Source organism: Aspergillus ochraceoroseus (assembly GCF_002846915.1).
Source record: "Aspergillus ochraceoroseus IBT 24754 chromosome Unknown P175scaffold_3, whole genome shotgun sequence".
NCBI classification, from domain to species: Eukaryota; Fungi; Ascomycota; class Eurotiomycetes; order Eurotiales; family Aspergillaceae; genus Aspergillus; species Aspergillus ochraceoroseus.
The window spans coordinates 2,545,631-2,564,084 of record NW_024468478.1 but is presented as its reverse complement, the minus strand read 5'-3'; the positions used below and the strand labels follow the sequence as shown (position 1 = coordinate 2,564,084).

The following is an 18,454-nucleotide window of genomic DNA, read 5'->3' as shown; positions in this document are numbered from 1 at the left end:
ATTAGGTGGTCCGGTTCGGACTAGGAACTGGTTTCCTACTTGGGACTCCGAGATTCATAGGCCGGAATTCTGGTCGGGGTGGCTGTTGCGTTTCCTGTTCTTGGGAAGTGGGTCGGTGATCCTCTGCGACTAGTTCGTACTGCGGGGGGCTTTCCTCGTCCAGGAGCGGAGCCTTGTGGATTTTGAGAACACTCTGCTGTCGGGCGACTGGGGATGTCGGGGGTGATCCGCATCGGGATTCAGGAGGGGTCGAGGGAAGCATGTCAAATGATTCGGAAGACGAGTTGGCCTCACAGTTGCCGTATATCGTCGACAACTTAGCAGGGTCGTTGTCAACTGATGACTTCGGATCAGCTCCAGGTTCAACCGTAGTTCTGGTGGTGGAGGAGGAAGAGGAGGAGGAGGAGGAGGAGAAGGAGGCATCTGGTGGGTTATACTCGCGACGAGGGCCATCCACAGGACTCAGACTTTCAGCCATGGCGTCTTCGTAACTTGGAGGGGCGTCATCATAACCTTCATCGGATCCATCAGCTGGGGGAGCCGCCGGTCTGGGAGGCATAGGGGGCCGTTCAGAAGCATTATCCTGGGGCCGGTTGGGTGCAGGTGCAGGGAATGTTGGTGCGCGCTGTGTGTTGGTGGCCATTGCGTCTAGTAGGGCTTGAGGTGGAGTGATTCCAGAATAGACCTTGGCGGGTACCCGTAACGGGATGACGATGAGCTGAGGCTGTTTTAAATGATTAGCTCGATTTTGGGACCAGTGTATATGTACAGAATATGAGTGACGTACCTTTAGCTTTCCAACCGTGCCATGCGCCAAACCGACGCGTATTTCGAGTTCGTAGGTTCGAGAAATATTGCAAGTCTGGAAGGACGGGGCAACAGAGCTGGGCAAAGGTATGCGATTCCACATTTTCTCATCGAGTGTCCATTCACTGCCTGCGGGATCGCCGCCTCTGCCAAGCGGAATGCCCATATTGCTCCGACTAAATAGGACCCATGTGCCACTTTCTGTTCGTTGCAGATCTTGAGCCAAGATGTGGGTGTAAGAGATGAGTTCGATTTGGAGCATCTGTAAGAAAACCGTCTCGTACGATTCAGACAATTTACTGACAAGAACGCGCATTGGGATGGGTTCATTGCACGTGAGAATGGTCGGGTTCGGAAGTCTGAGGTCGGCAGCGACGCGAAGGGATTTTTCCCCCGCATCGCGAAGAGACGGAGTTGATCTTTTCTGGAATAGCGATTTTGGAGATGGAGCTAGGCCGCTCGAGAATCGATGTTGGCGTCTTGCATAGGTCTCTTCGTTGGGATTTCCTGTCCGTGGTGGTTCAATGGGGAGGAAGGTTAGGTTGTTAATCTGAAACCGGCGAATTAGTCATTTGAACTGGACACTCTTCAACATCACCCATGTTCTTACCGCTCTGAGGTTTTCCTTGTAGAATTGTGGACGGATGACAGTGGCTTTCACATAGTATTTGATCTCCGCTTCACCAGGAAAGCCGCTTAAAGATGGAGGAAGCGTCTTCTTCACATGGCGGGTGGTTTGTTTCGCCATCTCCACCTTGAGCCCACTGATATTTAAATTGGTGAGCATACTGTTATGTAGACTGCATGCATTATTGAAGGGAAACTAGATAGAATTAATTGAACAATCGCAGAAGATGATCGCGACGGGTTAGATTTACCTTGAATTGGAAGGGATACTCATATCGTCCCGGGGCAAAAGTCCAGGAAGATGCCGGAGACGTCTGACTCCTCAGCATTGCAGGATCAGGAAAGAGGTCCGTCACTTTATACAAAAGCTGCCTTGCATCAATACAGAATAATCCTTGCTCGGTAAGAAGAGGCAGGAAGCCGTACCTTGTGGACCTCGAGCTCCGTGCGTTTCTTGTCGGACTGTTCATTGTGCGGATACCGCGCCCCAGCCAGTCGCGTGCGACTTTCTCCTTCTAGTTTGACCTGTATCCCTGCTACCGACGTTTCTGTGTGTAGATTGACGACTACCTTGCCAGTGATAAAGTCGAGGTTGGTGAAATGGGTGTGGGGACGATCCAGATAGATGGTCACAGACATGGCGAGCTCTCCCGATTACACGGGAAAAAGGTGACGACCAAAACGGTGTCGGTTGCGAAACACAATGAATTGCGACTTCAAAAGCGCTGACGAAGACTCCCCGATACTCGACTACAGACAATGTGGAAGAATTAAGATGGAGCCAGCAAGAAGAGAAGAGAAGAGAAGAGAGAGAGAGAAAAGGAGGGGAAATTGGCATGGACTACGGAGAGGGTGAAGATAGTAAGAATAAAACAATCGTAGTAGAAGAGAAAATGACGTTGTGAGCTAAGGTGAGCGTGGGGCAGCAGAACTGCAAGATCTCGGTGGACTCGGGAGGCAATGGATGAGGGATGGAATGATCCCACACGGGATGAACTGGAATAAAAGACGACCCAAAGATTGGTTTTATTTTCCGAGAGTATAGACGTGACTTATACTCAATGAGTTTTGTTCTGTTCCAATTCAACCTATTTAGGGGAATTCTGGTTGCCTTCTACTGCTTCTAAATCTACCAAAAGCTAAGCCACTCCGGTCATTCCTTGGTGTCAGAGCTGCACCGCCACTTGTCCTGGTCACTCAAATCACAATCGAGACTCTCTCTGGCTTTGCAATAAAAAAGAGAGTGGGTAGTTCGTTGGTTAACTCGGTTCCGATAGGCGCTGTCAACTGCCTAATATGTACATGGCCCAAATCGCGCCCCTGTGGACTTTCTAGGCATCAAGATTCTAAACTTAAAGCCCTTCCCTGGCAAGCATGTCTGGGAGTTCATTAGTCGAGTTCGTCAAAACTGTCAAGTCCCTAGATCGCTCAGCGCGTACCTGCAATATCTAAATAGAATGCAACCGCATTGAACCTACAGGGGGGTTGTCTCATGTTAGCCAAGGGAGAGCTCACAACAATGCTGTGACTTGCCCAACTATCTAAAACTCACTTTGGTCGGTTCCCAGTGATCTCACCAACAAGCCACTTCAGGCGGTTGCTCCAATTGATGAGGTCCAAGTGGCTCACACCCATGAGTGTACCCTTGTAGCCATCCGCTCCTCCCCACTTGCTGCTGGCTACACTGACAAGCCCGTCGTTATGCCCTTCGATTTGTTCGAGGAGACGGTGGGACAGGCGGAAGACAGACCAAAAGCTTGGCTGCATTGCCGCCCCATAGGAAAAGTACCTGGATTCAACTCAGTTTTACGTACCGGTCTCGAGAGGAACACTTACCGGACATCATCAATGTCTGGCGTGCTTGGGTTGAACGTCTGTTCCATGTATTTGCGTGTCAGCTGGGAAAAGGCCCCAGTTTCGACCTTGAGCCGGTCAAGAGCGTAGTATATTTGCGCCAGGCGATCGTCTGGGATTACGGGTCCTTCAGATATTAAACTTAAGTGTGAGAGAATGTTAGAATCTTACCACCGATCTGTTCAATGACATAGTCTGCCACCGCGGACCCTGCGAAGTGACTTAGCAACAATTCCCAAAGTAAATCCAGGAACGAACCTCGGTGTGGAGTCGCTATGGTGGTCAAAGAGGACACTGTGAAATCCTTCGGCTTCAAATGCATGATCATATACCGGGCGTCAAGACCACTTAAGCATCCATTAATCCAATAGCAAAGTGAGACCTAGTATGACGAAATCTTACCCCTGTCGGGCATCGTGAGTATCTGCACCCTTATCACCAGATACAGTCAATGGGTGCCTACCATGCTATGTCTGCACCATATCATTAGGAAGGAGAGCTCATTAAGAAAAACGACATATAAACGTACGCAATTATATTTACATTCTTTCCGCGCGCGCCGAGCGCAATATCATTTGCTAGCTGTGCCGCACGCATCTCAATCGAAGCTGAAGGTGGCACGGTTGCTGTGATAACTTTGATTCCTTTCATCGACAGTGCATCTTTGATCCCTCGCCAGTACTGAACCCCAGGGAGAAAGGGCCCAGCAAGACGTAGCTCATCGAATCCTAGTAGTCCATGCGCGAGAACTATAGGGTACTTGGGGCAATCTTTTTATCATCTGAATTAACATGGTTCGGGAATCTTGTTGTTTCAATTGATTGAAGCAGAGAAGCAGACTGACCATAGTGATCTCTTATTACTGCGTATTCGTCCTTGATGACTTTGCCTAGGCCATCTAGACGAGGATCAGTCGACGCGTGTGAATTGCGCTTATGCGACGAGTGGAAACCTCGCGGCGAACCGCAGAATCGAGAGGCTTTAGACGCAGGATAGCGATAGCATGCAGACTTGAAATTTTTTGTCATGCGTATGCAGATGAGATCGAGTCCCATAGTTTACGGTTTGTGTTTGCGAAGGAAGAGTTCCTGGATGCGAAATGTCCATGCTCCGGCAGCCTATCGTGGTGACGCAAGGGCCATATAGGATTTCTGCCTGAGGCTGAAACTGCATGTATGCCATGTGAAGGTGCTTCCAACTACCATATTAAATTAACGACTAAGCTACTTTTCTAAGAATCACAAGGCTTGACAGCTACCTATCTATACTCAAGTGTGAAAATTCGATCGCAGATCCTTTGTGGATATGGCTTCTGGCGCATCTTAACAAATAGAGGAACCCGCTTGTGGAAGCATGAAATGGGCATAGGTGTATATCACACTCAATTCTGGAGCAAAATACTCTATTCACAGGTTTCAAAGAAGAAAAGCAACTGACTGTCTTCATCCCTACCGGCCGATCAACGAGCAGCCAGCCTTCTATGCCTTGACAATAATCTTCTCTGACGCCTCAGGCTTCACATCAACCAGCGCATGAATCAGATCCTCAACCACCTTGGGGCCCTTTGCTTTCCCGGACTTCTTGATTTCCTCAAGTTTCACCTCGGCTTCCTTGTTCGCTTCCTCTTCGGCCTTCTTGTAGCCACTTGAGTGCTAATATAGAGAAAGACATCGTATTAGCTTTTCCATCCTTAAAGGCAAGCGCTGTCTCTTCAATAATCTAATTGAAGAAAAAAAAAAATCCAAACCCTCTCACCTCGGCCTCGAATTTCTTGAACTCTTCCTCCTTCTGCTTTCTGTAGTCTTCGATCTCCTTTTGCGCCTCTGACTTTGCGTCCCTTATGCGCTTGGTGCGATCTATCCAATTACCATTAGAAACGAACAAATAGCGAGCGAAAGGATATTGGTCTCGTACATTCTCTGGCTAATGAAATGCGACACGTCAGCACATACACTTCAAGCTACGGCTCCAGCAGGCGAACATACCTTGTTGAACGATCTTCTGAGCCTCCCTCTCGGCCTACCAAACACACAGTCAATTCTATACAACCCACATAATCCCATCTTAGTGAACATACATCGAGAAGGGTCTGAATGCCCGCAGAGTTCTGAGCCGACTATGAGGGGTTAGTATCTCTGTCATCGCAGCGGCTCGAGACGCAACAAACTCACCATTTTCGCTTATGATCAGCTTTCTATCAACACACAATTAACGAAAAATCAAGGCTTTAAACGCCTTAGGAGAGAATATATCAAGATATGAAGAGTGATGCTCGTGATGCGGCGTCTAGCTTAATCTCCCCGACAGCACAAATGGCCCGACTCCGGGGCGGTCGGGGATTCTGCCAGTTCTCACCGCTATCATCGATAACCCGCCCATCACCTCCAACATGGTCTCAAGTTTGTTACTTGAGGGGGGGGGTTTCGTCTTATTTTTGGTTTTCTTGCCCGCTTTCTTGCTGCATTCCTCTGAATTTGAGGCAATTGGTTTTATAGTCAGGATGTCTCGCGCTTCTAAGCTGACATTAGCTGCCACGGGCCTTGGTACGGCGGGAATCGTCTACTTTGTGCACTGGGCGCAGGAACAAGAGAAAATGGTAAGTTTTGAGTTCCGGACTGCGTTTCAGGAGCGATTTTCTAAAACAAAAACACCTCTATGATATTTTAGGCAATGCATAAAGGAGTCGAGCGAGATATGGAGAAACAGCGCGTTCGATTAGAGCGACAAGCGGATTTCGAGATGCAAAAGGCCTTAGAGGAGGAATATCGAAAGCTCCAAAAAGTTTCTCCGAGTACAGATGGCGTTGGATCGGGAGGAGCAGACACAAATCTGAATAAGGGGACATGATATTGGTGGCTGTGAGATTGCACGGTTCAATTCAGCGGTCTGTAACGCCAGAGATGTGACTGCTGGTGAGTCTGAGCGCTACAAGAACCCTGAATGCCTGACACACAGGATCGCTAACTACTTGAGATTTCTAGTGATGGGGACATATGTAAAATATACACTTTATGTACATTATTATATACAGCCAAACGCCTTTCTTTATGGATTTTGCATAGCTGCATTCGAGATACCTCTAGTCCTGTCCCGTTTGGGGTTATCAGCACGTTCAGCATACACAAATATGATGATTGATGGCGCCAGGTGCAGTGGAAAGTGACGGTAATCCATTCGAGTTTCTTAATTACCGGCGCCAGACTGTCTCTAGCAACGGTATGACAGGAGTCTAGACGCCTCTCATCACCGGTCCCCGGCTGAATATTAAACGATGGCTGTTAGGGTGGACATTGTTATTACGCCTATAGCGCTAGCCGATGATCGTGCTTTTTGAAGAGTGTGGGAATGTGTTTGTCGATAATCGCCAAAATCCCGGCTCCCTCCCTATTAAGGAGACCTGCCAGGCATCAACTCGGGATCTCGTTGCTCTTTCTGGCCAATTTATATCTAGGCCGTGCAACAGCCACCAACGATACGAGGTTACCACCTGACCGATGTTCTGCTTTGAGGACCCTGGATAACAAGTACCTACCAATATGGTACTGCACACAGAAATCCACAACTTGCTACATAGATAACGACCTGGAGCATTATGCACCTCGGAACCAACCAAATATTCACCTGAGCCTTGGTGATCTCCCTGGTTATTGGTAGAAAAGCATAAAAGGCCGGCTATTGCCGGAGGCCGGGCCAATTCCGGCCTCGTCCACACAAAAACGCGCAGGCGGAGATCCTGATATTGACACGGGATCGCGAATATACGGAGTACGTGAACTACACGCCTGTACTATGCTGGGAAACTGAATCCTAGCATACTTTACTAGTATCGGCTGTCCTCGACGGGAAAATTGGGTCCAATATCTCAAAACCAGTCGTATCACGTGATTCCCTCCAGCCCTACAATGCCAAGTCTTTATATAGCGAGGACTGAATATCCTCATTTTTATGAAGCAGGTATAGACGCTGAGGGAGACAGATGTGTGGGAATTGACAAGTGAATAACCCCTCATACGCTTAGTGAAAGGTTCCTGTATGATTCTGGGACAGTCGTATCTCTTATTCTTGTCTCCCTGCACGCTTCTTTCCCGTTTCGTAATGGACTTCTTGAGGCCGGAATTGATACCGGCCTCTGGCAATTATAAGAATCGCCTTCTTTCCCCTCCCACTTTCATCTTCCTTTCATCTCCCCAAAGCCCTGAGACAGAAATTTCATCTTCCCCTGGTATTTCCTTCTTTTCTCCAGGGCAATCTGACTGAAACCTCTATCACTAGTACCTTCCTCATCCTTCCTCATATAGATCGGAGCCCCTTTGCATCATGTCGCCTGCCAAAATCACCATACACTCCCCTACTACTCTAGAGGCCTTCCCTCACATCCATGATGACCCGGCTACCCTCCCTCATTCGTTGGACCCCTTCACCATCACCACTACTACTGGCTTCCTCCCCTACTTGACCTCCCCTACTATCCTGCCAGAGGTGTTCAAGCCTTTAATGTGCCTGCTTGACCGTTATGCGGTCGTTAAGGAGGATGGGATTCCAGGTCTCCTTGCTACATATGAGTTGGGTCCAGCTGTTCTCAAGGAGCTGCCTGACCTAACTGATGAGGTTGACAAGCTCGTCACTGCCAACGGTGACCTCGACCTCTTCACCATTATGGCAGTGTTCCGTGACTATTCCTTCCTGGCCTCTGCTTATCTCCTTGAACCATGTTGGGAAAGCTGGTGCAAGAACCCCGAGAAGGGGTATGGTCTGGGTCGTGATGTGCTGCCCAAGTCTGTGGCCCGTCCATTGTATCGCTGCGCACAGATGTAAGTGTCTTGCTCTACTATCCTTCCTCAACCTACCTTAATCTATGCCATCCTCCTTGAACATAGACTTTGCCTTCTTCTACATTGTACTATACGATGGCAATGCTGACCCTTTAGTCTGGACATTCCACCTTTCATGTCCTACGCAGCCTCCTACGCCCTATTTAACTATACCCTTGCAGAGCCATCCAAGGGTCTCGTATACTCCAACCTTCGCTTGGTCCGAGCTTTCGAACGTGGCTTGGACCCTCGTAGCTCGGAGGCAGGATTTATCTTGACTCACATTGACATGGTCAAGGAGACTCCTGCTTTGGTCACCGGAGCCCTTCATGTCATCGAGACCCTAGAGCAAGGTGGACCCCGATCGACTGTCAACGACGGGTTCCGGGAGATCCTCGCATCTATGGAGAAGATCGAAACTTGCATGGAGGGTAAGTCATCGATTCTATCTTACGTTCTATCTTCCATCAACCTCAATGTGTGGAGCTAATACAAAAACCAAATACTGCAGACATGTGGGCCAACTCTAAACCAGCCGAATATCTCTCTTTCCGTGTATTTATCTTCGGCATCACCTCTCAATCTATGTTCCCTAACGGTGTAATCTACGACGGTGTTGAGGACAATAAACCCCTTTATTTCCGCGGCGAGAGTGGTGCCAACGATAGTATCGTATGTTCCTCCAGTCAGTTTCTCAGGAAACGCAATGAAAAAAAAAAACAAAATTAACGAATCATCTATAGATCCCCCTCCTGGACCACCTTCTCGAGATTCCCATGCCTCATACACCACTTACCAAGATCCTACACGAGTTCCGCGCCTACAGGCCACTCCCCCACCGCACATTCCTCGCTCACGTCCGGACAAAGGCTGAGGAACTCGGAATCCGCAATTACTCTCTCAAAGACACTGAAACCACCATCCTGTTCCTGCGTACGCTGAACCACGTTCGCAGTTTCCGCTGGAGGCATTGGCTATTTGCCAGGGAGTATATTATCCGTCGTACCCCGCATCCTACTGCTACAGGTGGAAGTCCAATTGTTACTGTGAGTTTCTCTTTTTCATCTCACATCCTTTTATATCACTATGTTATAGCCGGGTGCTGACGAAAGAGAATAGTGGCTTCCTAACCAGTTGTCTGCTGTCATGGACATGATGATTTCGATCTACGATAGTGTGCTTGGGCCACAGAAGACCGAGGAGGGCAGCGATTACGATGGCGCGTGCCAGAAGCTAGTTGAGCCCATGATGGAGATGGTGCGTGATCAGCAGGAGAAATTAGCGAAGGAGGTCGAGAAGTGGTGTCAGGAGAGGGGGGTCTAAATACATACACCCACCATGAACTTTCTTTTCTCTTTTCCTTTCCTCTTGTCTAGTATTATTAGAGAGGCCTTGCTAGACCGTTATAGACGGTGATAATCGGATTCTTTTGAATATTTGGTATGCCTTTTTTTTTTTTTTTTCAAGTCATGTTCATTCATTCTATCCAAGTATTAAGTCGTGCAGATATAAATTCCCTTAGATCGTCCGTATTCAATCGCATCCGAAGATACCCCCTCACACCCCTTGATATATAAATGATCCACGCTGGCCTTATTCTCGGCACCACGGGCATCGACGACCGATTTGATCGCGCAGCCCGTGATCTCAGTAAATGACATATTAATGACCTTCAAGGTCGGGATGTGTTGCACCAAAACATCAAGAGTCGAATCCCCTATCCCGAGGATATGGGCTACGTTCAAGGTGGTTAGCCGTGTAGCATGTCCACGAAACACATCGACCAGATGGCTCCCAGAAACACGGAAACAGCTATCGACGTGAAGAACTTCAAGCGGGGATTGAGCTGCCACCAGGAATGCGTAGAGAGTCTCGGTGGTAACCCAGGGAGCGTCACTGAGGATGAGCGTCTGCAGGTTTGGGAGGTGGAATGGCTCTTCGGTTGCGAACGGGAGGGTTTCGATGGCTGCGCCGCCGCGGATGCGTAGGAATTGGAGACTGGCTGGGAGGCCGAAGTCGCCGCCGATGTACAGGCCGCTCATGTCGAGTTTCTGTAACTGGGGGAGGTCCATGGGGTTGAATGAGGGTGGGTAGGGGACGAAGATTTGCGGATTCGAGTGGAGGCGTAGCTCGGTGAGATTGGATATTGGGAGGGGCGTAGACGGGTCGGTTAAGCGGGGGAGGTGCAGTGCTGGCAAGAAGCCTTCCGGGGAAACGGCGGATTCGACGGTGCTGAGTGTTATGCTTCGTAGGTTTGGTAATGACGCGGGCCATTTTACGTCCGACTGGTGGGATTTGGTGGCTTGGTGGATTTCGATGCGTTCCAGTCTGGGTAAACTGGATAAAAGTTTGGTGATTGTTGATTGTGGGGTGTTTGTGTTTGCGGAGACGAGCAGAACTTTCAGCTTCTTGCAGCCTTTGAAAAGCTCGAAGATGCCCTCTGGTGAGAATGAGGACCATATCTCGAGGTGCTCGAGGTTAGGGCATCGGCTGATGTATTCGAGAGCTCTGCGGACTGACGGGCCGGAAAGATTATGCACGATGGCTTGTGTGAGCATTGCTTTGGATCGTTTGATATAGGCTAGAACAGACGACCAGTGGATCTTGCCACGCCCTCCTGAAAGGTCGAGGCGCATCCATAGATCGCGGATTGACGAGAGAAACCGGTCCCATCCTTTGGAGACTCTCAAAATTGCCCTTTTGGGGGGTCAGCGGAGTATGAGATGGGACTAGTCAAGAGCACCTACACAATCTGCCTGAAATCAAAATGCTGTACCACCATATTTGCTATTTCCAGTGGGAGTACACTGAACGGATCATAGCATTTGGAGACCAATTTGTCCCGAAGCTTGTCGTGCAATTGCTCCACGAGCTAAGCAAATTCAGCAGGCTGGCCGGTCCACACAGTATCGAGAGGAGGAACTAACCTGGCGGCGGGAATGCTGTTTCGGTATCGATTTCAATGCATATGCATAGACCTCGAGTGCCTTTTCAGGCTTTCCATCCAGCAATAGTGCCTTGGCACAGCGAAGATATCCCTATATCGATGAGCAAAGGACAAGAAAACAGTTAGTTAGGCCCTTCCTTCGTACCCTTTCATCTTGTTTGTCATGCTTGATCATTTGCCTAGAATCTTTCAGGGCTTGATCGAAGCGCAAGAGTTTCGTATAGGTTGCCGCTCGATTATCCAGTACCGAGACCGCGTCCACATCCTGGGATTTGAGCGCCTGAGGCATCAACGGGTTAGAGGTGAGCACCAAATCTCAACTCGAGGAGAAACAATGTCGGTTTCAACGCCAAAGATTGGATCGACAAAGACCAAGGTTACATTGCATTGCATACCTCTGTGAAGGCCTTTACAGCAGCCTCCCAGCTGCCTTGCCGATAGAGATTCTGACCATGCTGCTGCAACAGCGCGGCTTCTCCTGCTTTGGTGTCAACATAAATCTTTGTTACGCGTTGATATCCTACCTAAAGGGCGACAGACCTCGAGATCCCATTGTTAGCCATCCACGTACTCCATTTCCACTCGCAGGACGATTGGATTTGCCGGAATTCGATGTTGAAACCCGGAAAAGATGGTCAACCTGGCAACCGACGCCACAAAACGGCGGGGAACAGCGCTTGTGGGCTGTGCAGCATCCCCGAGACCCGGCAGTGTTTACATTCTTCCGCTTTTGGGGTCGCATATTGAAAGTTCTTTTCCTCTCTTCGACTGAACAAACGTTCGCGGGGGAAACCACCTCGGTTTTTATTGTTACGGGAATTAATCCAGGCAGCTTGCAGGACAAGCACGCCCATCATGGAGCAGCAGGGTAATCTGCAAGCTGCTTCTACCTACATTAATAATGTCTTATTGGCCCGGGGTCTGGTGAAGAGCGGGCGACCCATTGATTTTGCGGACCCAGAGAATGAGGAGGGCGGATTGGGCGCGACCATGGCAACGATAATCAACCTGGTCAATGACTTGGTTTTGAGGCGAGATGTAGGTTTCTGGATTTTGATTCCGGTCAACGCCGACTGACGAGCCCCCCAAGCGTGAAGTAGAACATCGAGAGAACCTAGCGACGACGATCCGGGCGTTACGAGCAGAAGAGTCACACAAGACCATGGAAATTGTATGTTCGAAATGCATATTTAGAGGGGGTGAAATTGTGGTAGAGAGTTCAGGGCTAAAGGGGCAAATAGGAAAAACTCCAGACCAAGACGACCGAATTAACACGGGCGTTAGCACTGGCGGAGGCGCAAGAGCGATCACTCAAGACCAACATGTCAAGCGCAGAGGCGACGATCCGAGGGCTGAAAGACCAAGTACAGCGCATGAAGACAACAGTGCAGCAGGTGCGATCTCAGTGTGCCAACGATATCCGCAAACGTGATCTCGAACTACAGAAACTGAAGGGCCATCTAGCGGATCGACAACGGGGGAAGCGCGAAGGGCTCAGTGTGACGACCATCAATATCAACCCGAGCGCCAGCCAATCGTCGAAGACCAGGTACCTAGCTGGTGGAGAAGGCGTTCGGGATCCGGGATACAGCTTAAAGCAGGAGACAAATGACTTTCTCACGGAGCTATGCCAGAATCTGAGCGACGAAAACGACTCCCTCATCCTCCTTGCACGGAACACGATCCACACGTTGAATGACCTGCAGGGCTTGCAGGAAGAAGAGGCAGACGGTGGAGATGAGTATTCTCACGGGATGGCCAGCGTGGGCACCCAACGCTCGACCCACAGTGTCCCTGCTATTACAACGCTACCTGCTTCATGCGAAGAGCTGACCGGCCAGATGGACCGGGTGCTGGAGCATCTGCGGACCTTGCTCACCAACCCGTCATTCGTCCCGCTGGAAGAAGTAGAGATACGAGACCAGGAAATTAACCGACTACGCGAGGGCTGGGAGAAGATGGAAAGCCGATGGAGGCAAGCTGTAACGATGATGGATGGCTGGCACAAACGAATTGCTCAGGGTGGAGGCTCCGTGCGGGCAGAAGAGCTTCGAATGGGCCTGAAACTAGACGTCCAAGTTGATTCCAGGCATTCACGAGTCAAAAACGAAGACGTAGCCATTCACTCGCCGATTTTTGAGGACCAAGAGGCCGAGGACGAGGAGGACGAGTACGATCAGGAAGGGGAAGAGACGGTTGAAGCAAGCCCAGAGGACGAGTCACCCTGTACAGCGGAGGAGGCTCCTCAGCCAAGCGCTAGCCGAGCCTTAAAAGAGCGGAGCGACAATATCATTGCGGCGGGACGATCATCACGGAAAGAGGTCACATTCTCAGATAAACAGCAAGAGTCACCGAACAAACCACAGGAAGATGACACACTGTCTGTAAAGGCTCATCAATCAGACGCGGTAACGCGGAGACCATCCAGGAAGCGAGTTGAGCCGAAAGGGCCCCGTCCGGTGAGTTAGTTCCGCATTTCTTTCGGGCGGACCGCAATATCTAACCGTACAATTTACCTATAGGCCCCGACCCGGATGAGCGTGCACCAGAAACTCGCAGCCGCCGAGAGCGAAGCACGAGCCGCAGAGCAAGCGCGCAAAGAGCGCGAGAGCCGGAAGAGAAGTCGTGGAGGCAAAATAGCGCGAAAGGGCACTCAGGATCGACGACGGAGCACTTTGACGCACGACGAGTTGGACGAGCTGATGGGGATGAAGTAGCATATACCCCTATGATTTTTTTTTTTTTCCTCTTTTGTTTTTCGTTTTGTTTTCATTATCTTTCACTGTTCTATATTCCTCTACTGCATAATAATGTATTGTTCCTGAAGAATTCCAGAAGTAATGGCAGGACATGAATCCGCAACCCTCGGCAAATATCAGTTTATGTTTTCCACCTGGGCAAGGTATCGATCGATATGTGCTGGAGAAGAGGAAAGTTGGGAAGTTATAGATTTTTATCTCGTGTTAGCTTCCTTGCTCATTGTTGTAAATGTATTTATTGTACAATCGCCTGGATTTGGGTCCTTACTCTGGTACTCTTATTTGCGAAGATGGATCTTGTACTGTTCTCCTAATTAGGAAATGGGTATGAAATGAAATAACCGAGTATAAGAGGAGCTTCCATTTGGTTGACTTCGCGAATATTTGCAGGAGGAGTCGTAAAACAGCTCTCAGGACATTTCTTTTCTTTTCTTATATATATATATATATATTTTTCTTTAATTTACTTTCCTATCATACATTTTTGTTTTACATCCAACCATGTCCAGCTACGCAGGCTAGAAAGCCTACCTTATCTATACATACAAACAAACAATCCCTTGACGGCCGCAGCGGATCGTTTGCATGATGATGATGCATGCATGCATGCATGCTATTTGGGCTGGTGGCTGCCTATTCTGTACCGGAACAGAGTTCTTCATTCCGCTTGTCATCGGAGCTTATTGTGAGTCTGTCTTTCTTGGTCCTTTTTTATAAGATCAAGGATCTGGCGAAAGAAAGATAGTCGAGGTGTTAGCGGCCGAGAAATATCAGCATCGCAGTCTCCAAACTGGCCCTTTGCTGTTAGTTGCTTTATAGTTACTTGTCCGCCGCCAGCATCTGCATGTGCTGAGGGCGGACGGACTATCCTCGTGCGTGGCGATAAATTGGCCATAATCCCGGTCCGCGGTCATCGTCATAGGTCTTATCACAGATAGATAATCTGTGCATACGTCTTCCAGGGAGAATTTTCTCTTTCATAAATCCGCACGGATAACTACCGATGCGACGCCATGGAGACAAGAAACGTAGAAGCAATCTATGGTTCGAGTGTATTGTCGAGGATCTGCAGGGATGGGACGGCCCGTTGCTCCGGAACAAGACTTCTTATTTATTTTTGCAAGCGTGGCGGGTACTGATTTATCTTCGTCGTTGGTTTAATGGGCGAGATGGAGGAATTGTCTTCCTGGTTCGGGACGGGACGGTTGCGTGTCAGTATTGAGATGTAAATAAGACTCAGTTCTAGACCAACTCTCCTGGTCTTTTCTCACATCGGCGCACGTAATGAATGGGGAATAACGCTGTGCACTTATCCAAAGTTTAAATACCGCTCTCCAAAAATCTGCTCCATGGAGCTGTGCACCAGTGGCCGCCATTGGTCATCTAGAATATACCAGATCTCCTGTGCAACGCGTGTCCCCCATTCATCCCCGAACCAAACGTCCCGGAGCTGATGCATTACTGCGCAGTAATGCACCATGATCACCATCGCAAGGGGTCGACGCTCTCGGACCCGATCCACAAAAGCCGCCTGCAGCTTGATTGCGAATCGACAGGCAAGAGAGAACCCCATGCCGGCTTTTACACCAGCCATCAGATCCGCCAGGTTGTCAATCGTCTCCTGGTAAAGCAACGAATCGTGGAGGATAGGGTCTTGGCGGGCACAATTCCCATTAGCCTTGTGCAGACGGTCGACCGCAGCTTGCGCATTCCCCGATAGGATAACATCGTAATCCTCCAAGTCCCGCATTGGGGCCCACTTAGGGTCTTCGAAAACCGTGGCCATAGTCTGGTTGAGAATCTGTTGCATCCCGCGCACGAGGACAAACGCCTGCAGGAGATCCTCTACTGCCGTACTGCCCGGGTTGTTCGGGTCGGGCTGGTGCGGAAATCCAAAGGCATAAAGGACAGTAATTCCGGCAAAGGCAAACATGGCTTTCCCATTATGAATGTCAATGCTGCCGAGTTGGTCACGAAAGAGCGCAAGGGCCTGGTTCTGGTGCGCAACGGCAACCTGCAGATAGTCCCGTCCAGGAGGACTACCGTCCGATCCCATCCGCGCAGGTCGGGTGCGGGCAATGTGCAATGCAGAAGCCGCGAGCATACCATGCATCAGAAAAGGATGAGAGAGCGCCTCCTCTGGGATGTACAGGCGCCAGATGATTTCCGTCTTTGGATTCCGGGAGAGGGCCAGGTACATCTCGTTGTACCAATGCATCATCAACTCCAGATCACACAAGTTCAAGGCGGGGAGAGCTGCATCATTGCCACTGGCATTTCCCTGGTTTCCTAGCCGCCCCAGAAGACTGAGATCCGGAGAGGGTCGTTGCTGGCGATCCGATGTCGAACGCGGAGAGCGCGAGGGCTCGTCCGTCATCCAGCGAAGGGGCCCGCTTGAATCGTACTCGCATTCCGTCTGACGCCTGGCGCAATTGGCACATACAGGCCGTGTTTCATCGCACTGGAAGTAAGAAGACAAAAATGCATGAGAAAAGGGAGGTTTCACGGCCGTAGACTCGAGGAAGAATTGGGAAGTAGGGATGGTGACTACCTTGACTCGTCGCCGCTTGCATTCCAAGCAGCCGTGCCGGGATTTTTGGTGCGACCTTCGCTGGGCCATTGTTAAGAAGAGCCTTTCATAATAGTAAGAGGGAGGAGAAATAAAATAGATCAAATTCCCTCCCTACTATTTGTCATTTATTTGGTTTTTATTTTTATTTTTATTTTTAATTTTTTTTCTCATAGATCTGTCTCCCCAAGAAGGATTCAGTTTAGTGGGAGTTAATATAGCTAAGGCTGGGGCAATTAGGCTGCATCATTTCTTAGCGAATTGCTTAACTTTGGTTCTTCAGGTCCATCTATGCGACATTTTTTTTTTAAATTAATCGTAATCATGGTCTGAGCAACTATGTACTATCTAGTATGTAGTTCCCCCCCCCCCCCTATATTAGGTCGAGTCAAACCAGGCTTGATTCCTGCTCCATTATCCACCCTCTTCCTCCGCCGCCTCCTTTACTTCCATTACTTCGACGCCTTTGTTTCTCATAAATGGCTAGTAGAGTAATAAGCACCAATAGGTCAAAGTCCGGTCCATAATCCACTCCAACCTGGAGCTTGCCGGCCTTCTGAAAGCTTTTCAGGCCGTTGTTGGTAAAGACGGCCACAATCTGTCCCGTGTGTTCCTCCATGAGCTTGTAATTCCACGGGCTGAGCTTCGACGGTGACTCCCCATGCACACCAACGGAATGTGTTCTTTTCCAGAGGAAAGATCGTCGCTCAAATCCTCCGTCGGCTGTACGGATGGCCATCTGCCAGTGGTACTTGGACAGACGAAAGTTCTGGCAAAATAAATCCTCCCACACCATGTCTCGGACTTTTTGCGGGTCTCCCAAACCCAGTTTGCAATGTCGTGAGAAATGGAGGAATTTGCACACGCCCGTGATTGGGGCCTTGGGGTCCTCTCCTGCATGGAACGTAAGGTCTGGCTTCTTCGGCGTCAGGACGGAGTTGTCCACGTAGTAGAGGGGGGTTTTATCGGTATCTGATACTTTGTAGTCATGTCGAAACGTGGTATGATAGATGTGATAGAGACGGGAGCAGACAAGATCAAGACTTTCCGCATCCACCGAATCTAATTCCCGGGAACTCTTATCCACTCGAGTGGTCTTGTTGGAAGTCATGGTTTGCGAGTCAGTCGCAACTGGTCAGCAGGAAGATTGTAAAAATTTCACGCCGAGGAAGGAAATCCCATCTTTTTATAGGTATGCCATTTCCTTTCGTCCTCGTTCGAATGCGCAGGGCGTAGCTCCTCATGTTCTCTCCTGTTGCAGCGTTTTCTTCTTTTGAGGGACCAATTAGGAAACTCTACGAATACGAACATCCTCAATGCGGTTAGTCCAGATGGGCTCACCTGACCCCCGGCCATAAAGCTTGGCATAGCGACCATTTCCATTTTGGGGAGTTGCCTGGCAAGGCTGAAAGCCTGAAATGGCCGAGACAGTTGGATACGAGAGGCTGTGAGAACTCTATTTTCTGAGACCTAGGTAGGTAGAATTGCCCTGTCCTGTTTATACTCTGACTGTCTGACATGTCTTCGTGTTAGCGTTGGTCGGTGGTTTTGACGAGATCAAACTCGATCGATATTTAGTTATTACCAGATCGCGAGTTTTCTCCTGACTTCCGACTTCCGACGTCCGAATCCCGACTTCCGATCGTCATTAGAGAGAAAAAGAAATGGGTCGATGTTAGTTATAGCAGGGAAAATAAATGACTCCCTTCAACGTGATCAAGCAGTCAGTCAGTCAGTGGTTATGACGCACGCCACTTTATTCTTTATTATACATGAAAAAATTCAGGGTCTAGGAGTTTGTCAAACTGGCAAACATTATGAGCACAAGATTTATACCCGTGACTAAGATTATGCATCACCTGGTCTCACATGACCCGCCAAGCCTCCGCGGCGAGAGCCACCACCATAATAACACCGCCAAAGAAATTAATTGTATGCATCCTCGAGCTTCAACACGGCGAAATTGACGGTTGGCTCGAGCTCTATCTCACTCCCTCACATGTCTTTTTAGTCTCTGTTAGTAAAAGTCCTTCGAGGCCGCATCCCTCGATCCGTTCGGTTTGATCCCCGTCGCGCATAT

The 18,454-nt window shown here is 49.4% G+C and overlaps 9 protein-coding genes across 9 annotated transcripts; 3 read left to right on the top strand and 6 right to left on the bottom strand.

Moving 5' to 3' along the window:
• Position 1: 1 nt before the first annotated feature.
• P175DRAFT_0435105 (arrestin (or S-antigen), N-terminal domain protein) lies at positions 2 to 2,073 on the bottom strand (the record flags this gene model as incomplete). The annotated part of the gene is made up of 5 exons (XM_040893708.1): positions 2 to 724; positions 788 to 1,357; positions 1,418 to 1,630; positions 1,686 to 1,802; positions 1,861 to 2,073. The coding sequence occupies 5 exons, from the start codon at positions 2,071 to 2,073 to the stop codon at positions 2 to 4; spliced, it is 1,836 nt and encodes a 611-aa protein (XP_040753562.1).
• A 789-nt stretch (positions 2,074 to 2,862) lies between these two features.
• P175DRAFT_0434593 (triglyceride lipase) lies at positions 2,863 to 4,316 on the bottom strand (the record flags this gene model as incomplete). Its single annotated transcript, XM_040893671.1, has 7 exons — positions 2,863 to 2,908; positions 2,987 to 3,223; positions 3,271 to 3,400; positions 3,460 to 3,498; positions 3,547 to 3,635; positions 3,818 to 4,058; positions 4,133 to 4,316. 7 exons carry the CDS (start codon positions 4,314 to 4,316, stop codon positions 2,863 to 2,865), a joined length of 966 nt encoding a protein of 321 aa, XP_040753561.1.
• A 335-nt stretch (positions 4,317 to 4,651) lies between these two features.
• Positions 4,652 to 5,508, bottom strand: P175DRAFT_0501019 (uncharacterized protein). The gene is made up of 6 exons (XM_040897073.1): positions 5,460 to 5,508; positions 5,366 to 5,404; positions 5,274 to 5,307; positions 5,203 to 5,211; positions 5,044 to 5,144; positions 4,652 to 4,940 (listed from the first exon to the last, which is right to left on the bottom strand). Exons 1-6 carry the CDS (start codon positions 5,460 to 5,462, stop codon positions 4,767 to 4,769), a joined length of 360 nt encoding a protein of 119 aa, XP_040753560.1. The 5' UTR covers positions 5,463 to 5,508; the 3' UTR covers positions 4,652 to 4,766.
• A 242-nt stretch (positions 5,509 to 5,750) lies between these two features.
• P175DRAFT_0557093 (protein PET117) lies at positions 5,751 to 6,442 on the top strand. The gene is made up of 3 exons (XM_040900743.1): positions 5,751 to 5,884; positions 5,956 to 6,200; positions 6,270 to 6,442. The coding sequence occupies exons 1-2, from the start codon at positions 5,789 to 5,791 to the stop codon at positions 6,133 to 6,135; spliced, it is 276 nt and encodes a 91-aa protein (XP_040753559.1). The 5' UTR covers positions 5,751 to 5,788; the 3' UTR covers positions 6,136 to 6,200; positions 6,270 to 6,442.
• A 1,163-nt stretch (positions 6,443 to 7,605) lies between these two features.
• Positions 7,606 to 9,422, top strand: P175DRAFT_0435283 (indoleamine 2,3-dioxygenase family protein; the record flags this gene model as incomplete). Its single annotated transcript, XM_040893720.1, has 5 exons — positions 7,606 to 8,099; positions 8,217 to 8,530; positions 8,611 to 8,771; positions 8,843 to 9,145; positions 9,219 to 9,422. The coding sequence occupies 5 exons, from the start codon at positions 7,606 to 7,608 to the stop codon at positions 9,420 to 9,422; spliced, it is 1,476 nt and encodes a 491-aa protein (XP_040753558.1).
• A 143-nt stretch (positions 9,423 to 9,565) lies between these two features.
• Positions 9,566 to 11,650, bottom strand: P175DRAFT_0501014 (Leucine Rich Repeat domain protein). Its single transcript, XM_040897072.1, has 6 exons — positions 11,587 to 11,650; positions 11,442 to 11,524; positions 11,192 to 11,326; positions 11,027 to 11,137; positions 10,847 to 10,971; positions 9,566 to 10,796 (listed from the first exon to the last, which is right to left on the bottom strand). The coding sequence occupies exons 1-6, from the start codon at positions 11,597 to 11,599 to the stop codon at positions 9,593 to 9,595; spliced, it is 1,671 nt and encodes a 556-aa protein (XP_040753557.1). The 5' UTR covers positions 11,600 to 11,650; the 3' UTR covers positions 9,566 to 9,592.
• A 10-nt stretch (positions 11,651 to 11,660) lies between these two features.
• On the top strand, positions 11,661 to 14,151 carry P175DRAFT_0478123 (uncharacterized protein). Its single transcript, XM_040895347.1, has 4 exons — positions 11,661 to 12,084; positions 12,137 to 12,217; positions 12,288 to 13,505; positions 13,569 to 14,151. The coding sequence occupies exons 1-4, from the start codon at positions 11,902 to 11,904 to the stop codon at positions 13,761 to 13,763; spliced, it is 1,677 nt and encodes a 558-aa protein (XP_040753556.1). The 5' UTR covers positions 11,661 to 11,901; the 3' UTR covers positions 13,764 to 14,151.
• A 515-nt stretch (positions 14,152 to 14,666) lies between these two features.
• Positions 14,667 to 16,433, bottom strand: P175DRAFT_0557089 (uncharacterized protein). Its single transcript, XM_040900742.1, has 2 exons — positions 16,357 to 16,433; positions 14,667 to 16,266 (listed from the first exon to the last, which is right to left on the bottom strand). The coding sequence occupies exons 1-2, from the start codon at positions 16,423 to 16,425 to the stop codon at positions 15,115 to 15,117; spliced, it is 1,221 nt and encodes a 406-aa protein (XP_040753555.1). The 5' UTR covers positions 16,426 to 16,433; the 3' UTR covers positions 14,667 to 15,114.
• Positions 16,434 to 16,732: 299 nt separating this feature from the next.
• On the bottom strand, positions 16,733 to 17,594 carry P175DRAFT_0501010 (uncharacterized protein). The gene has a single exon (XM_040897071.1). The coding sequence runs from the start codon at positions 17,483 to 17,485 to the stop codon at positions 16,763 to 16,765; it is 723 nt and encodes a 240-aa protein (XP_040753554.1). The 5' UTR covers positions 17,486 to 17,594; the 3' UTR covers positions 16,733 to 16,762.
• Between the last annotated feature and the right edge of the window lie 860 nt (positions 17,595 to 18,454).

Coding starts and splice junctions, on each gene's coding strand:
- P175DRAFT_0557089 (XM_040900742.1), bottom strand. CDS start 16,425: ATGGCCCAGCGAAGGTCGCACCAAAAATCCCGGCACGGCTGCTTGGAA. Junction 16,267..16,356: donor GCAAGCGGCGACGAGTCAAG/GTAGTCACCATC, acceptor TCTTACTTCCAG/TGCGATGAAACACGGCCTGT.
- P175DRAFT_0501014 (XM_040897072.1), bottom strand. Junction 11,327..11,441: donor CTGTAAAGGCCTTCACAGAG/GTATGCAATGCA, acceptor TTGATGCCTCAG/GCGCTCAAATCCCAGGATGT. Junction 11,138..11,191: donor ATGACAAACAAGATGAAAGG/GTACGAAGGAAG, acceptor TCATCGATATAG/GGATATCTTCGCTGTGCCAA.
- P175DRAFT_0557093 (XM_040900743.1), top strand. CDS start 5,789: ATGTCTCGCGCTTCTAAGCTGACATTAGCTGCCACGGGCCTTGGTACG. Junction 5,885..5,955: donor CGCAGGAACAAGAGAAAATG/GTAAGTTTTGAG, acceptor ATGATATTTTAG/GCAATGCATAAAGGAGTCGA.
- P175DRAFT_0501010 (XM_040897071.1), bottom strand. CDS start 17,485: ATGACTTCCAACAAGACCACTCGAGTGGATAAGAGTTCCCGGGAATTA.
- P175DRAFT_0501019 (XM_040897073.1), bottom strand. Junction 5,308..5,365: donor GCATTCAGACCCTTCTCGAT/GTATGTTCACTA, acceptor TGTGTTTGGTAG/GCCGAGAGGGAGGCTCAGAA. Junction 4,941..5,043: donor TCAAGAAATTCGAGGCCGAG/GTGAGAGGGTTT, acceptor TCTCTATATTAG/CACTCAAGTGGCTACAAGAA.
- P175DRAFT_0478123 (XM_040895347.1), top strand. CDS start 11,902: ATGGAGCAGCAGGGTAATCTGCAAGCTGCTTCTACCTACATTAATAAT. Junction 12,085..12,136: donor ACTTGGTTTTGAGGCGAGAT/GTAGGTTTCTGG, acceptor GAGCCCCCCAAG/CGTGAAGTAGAACATCGAGA. Junction 12,218..12,287: donor CACACAAGACCATGGAAATT/GTATGTTCGAAA, acceptor AGGGGCAAATAG/GAAAAACTCCAGACCAAGAC.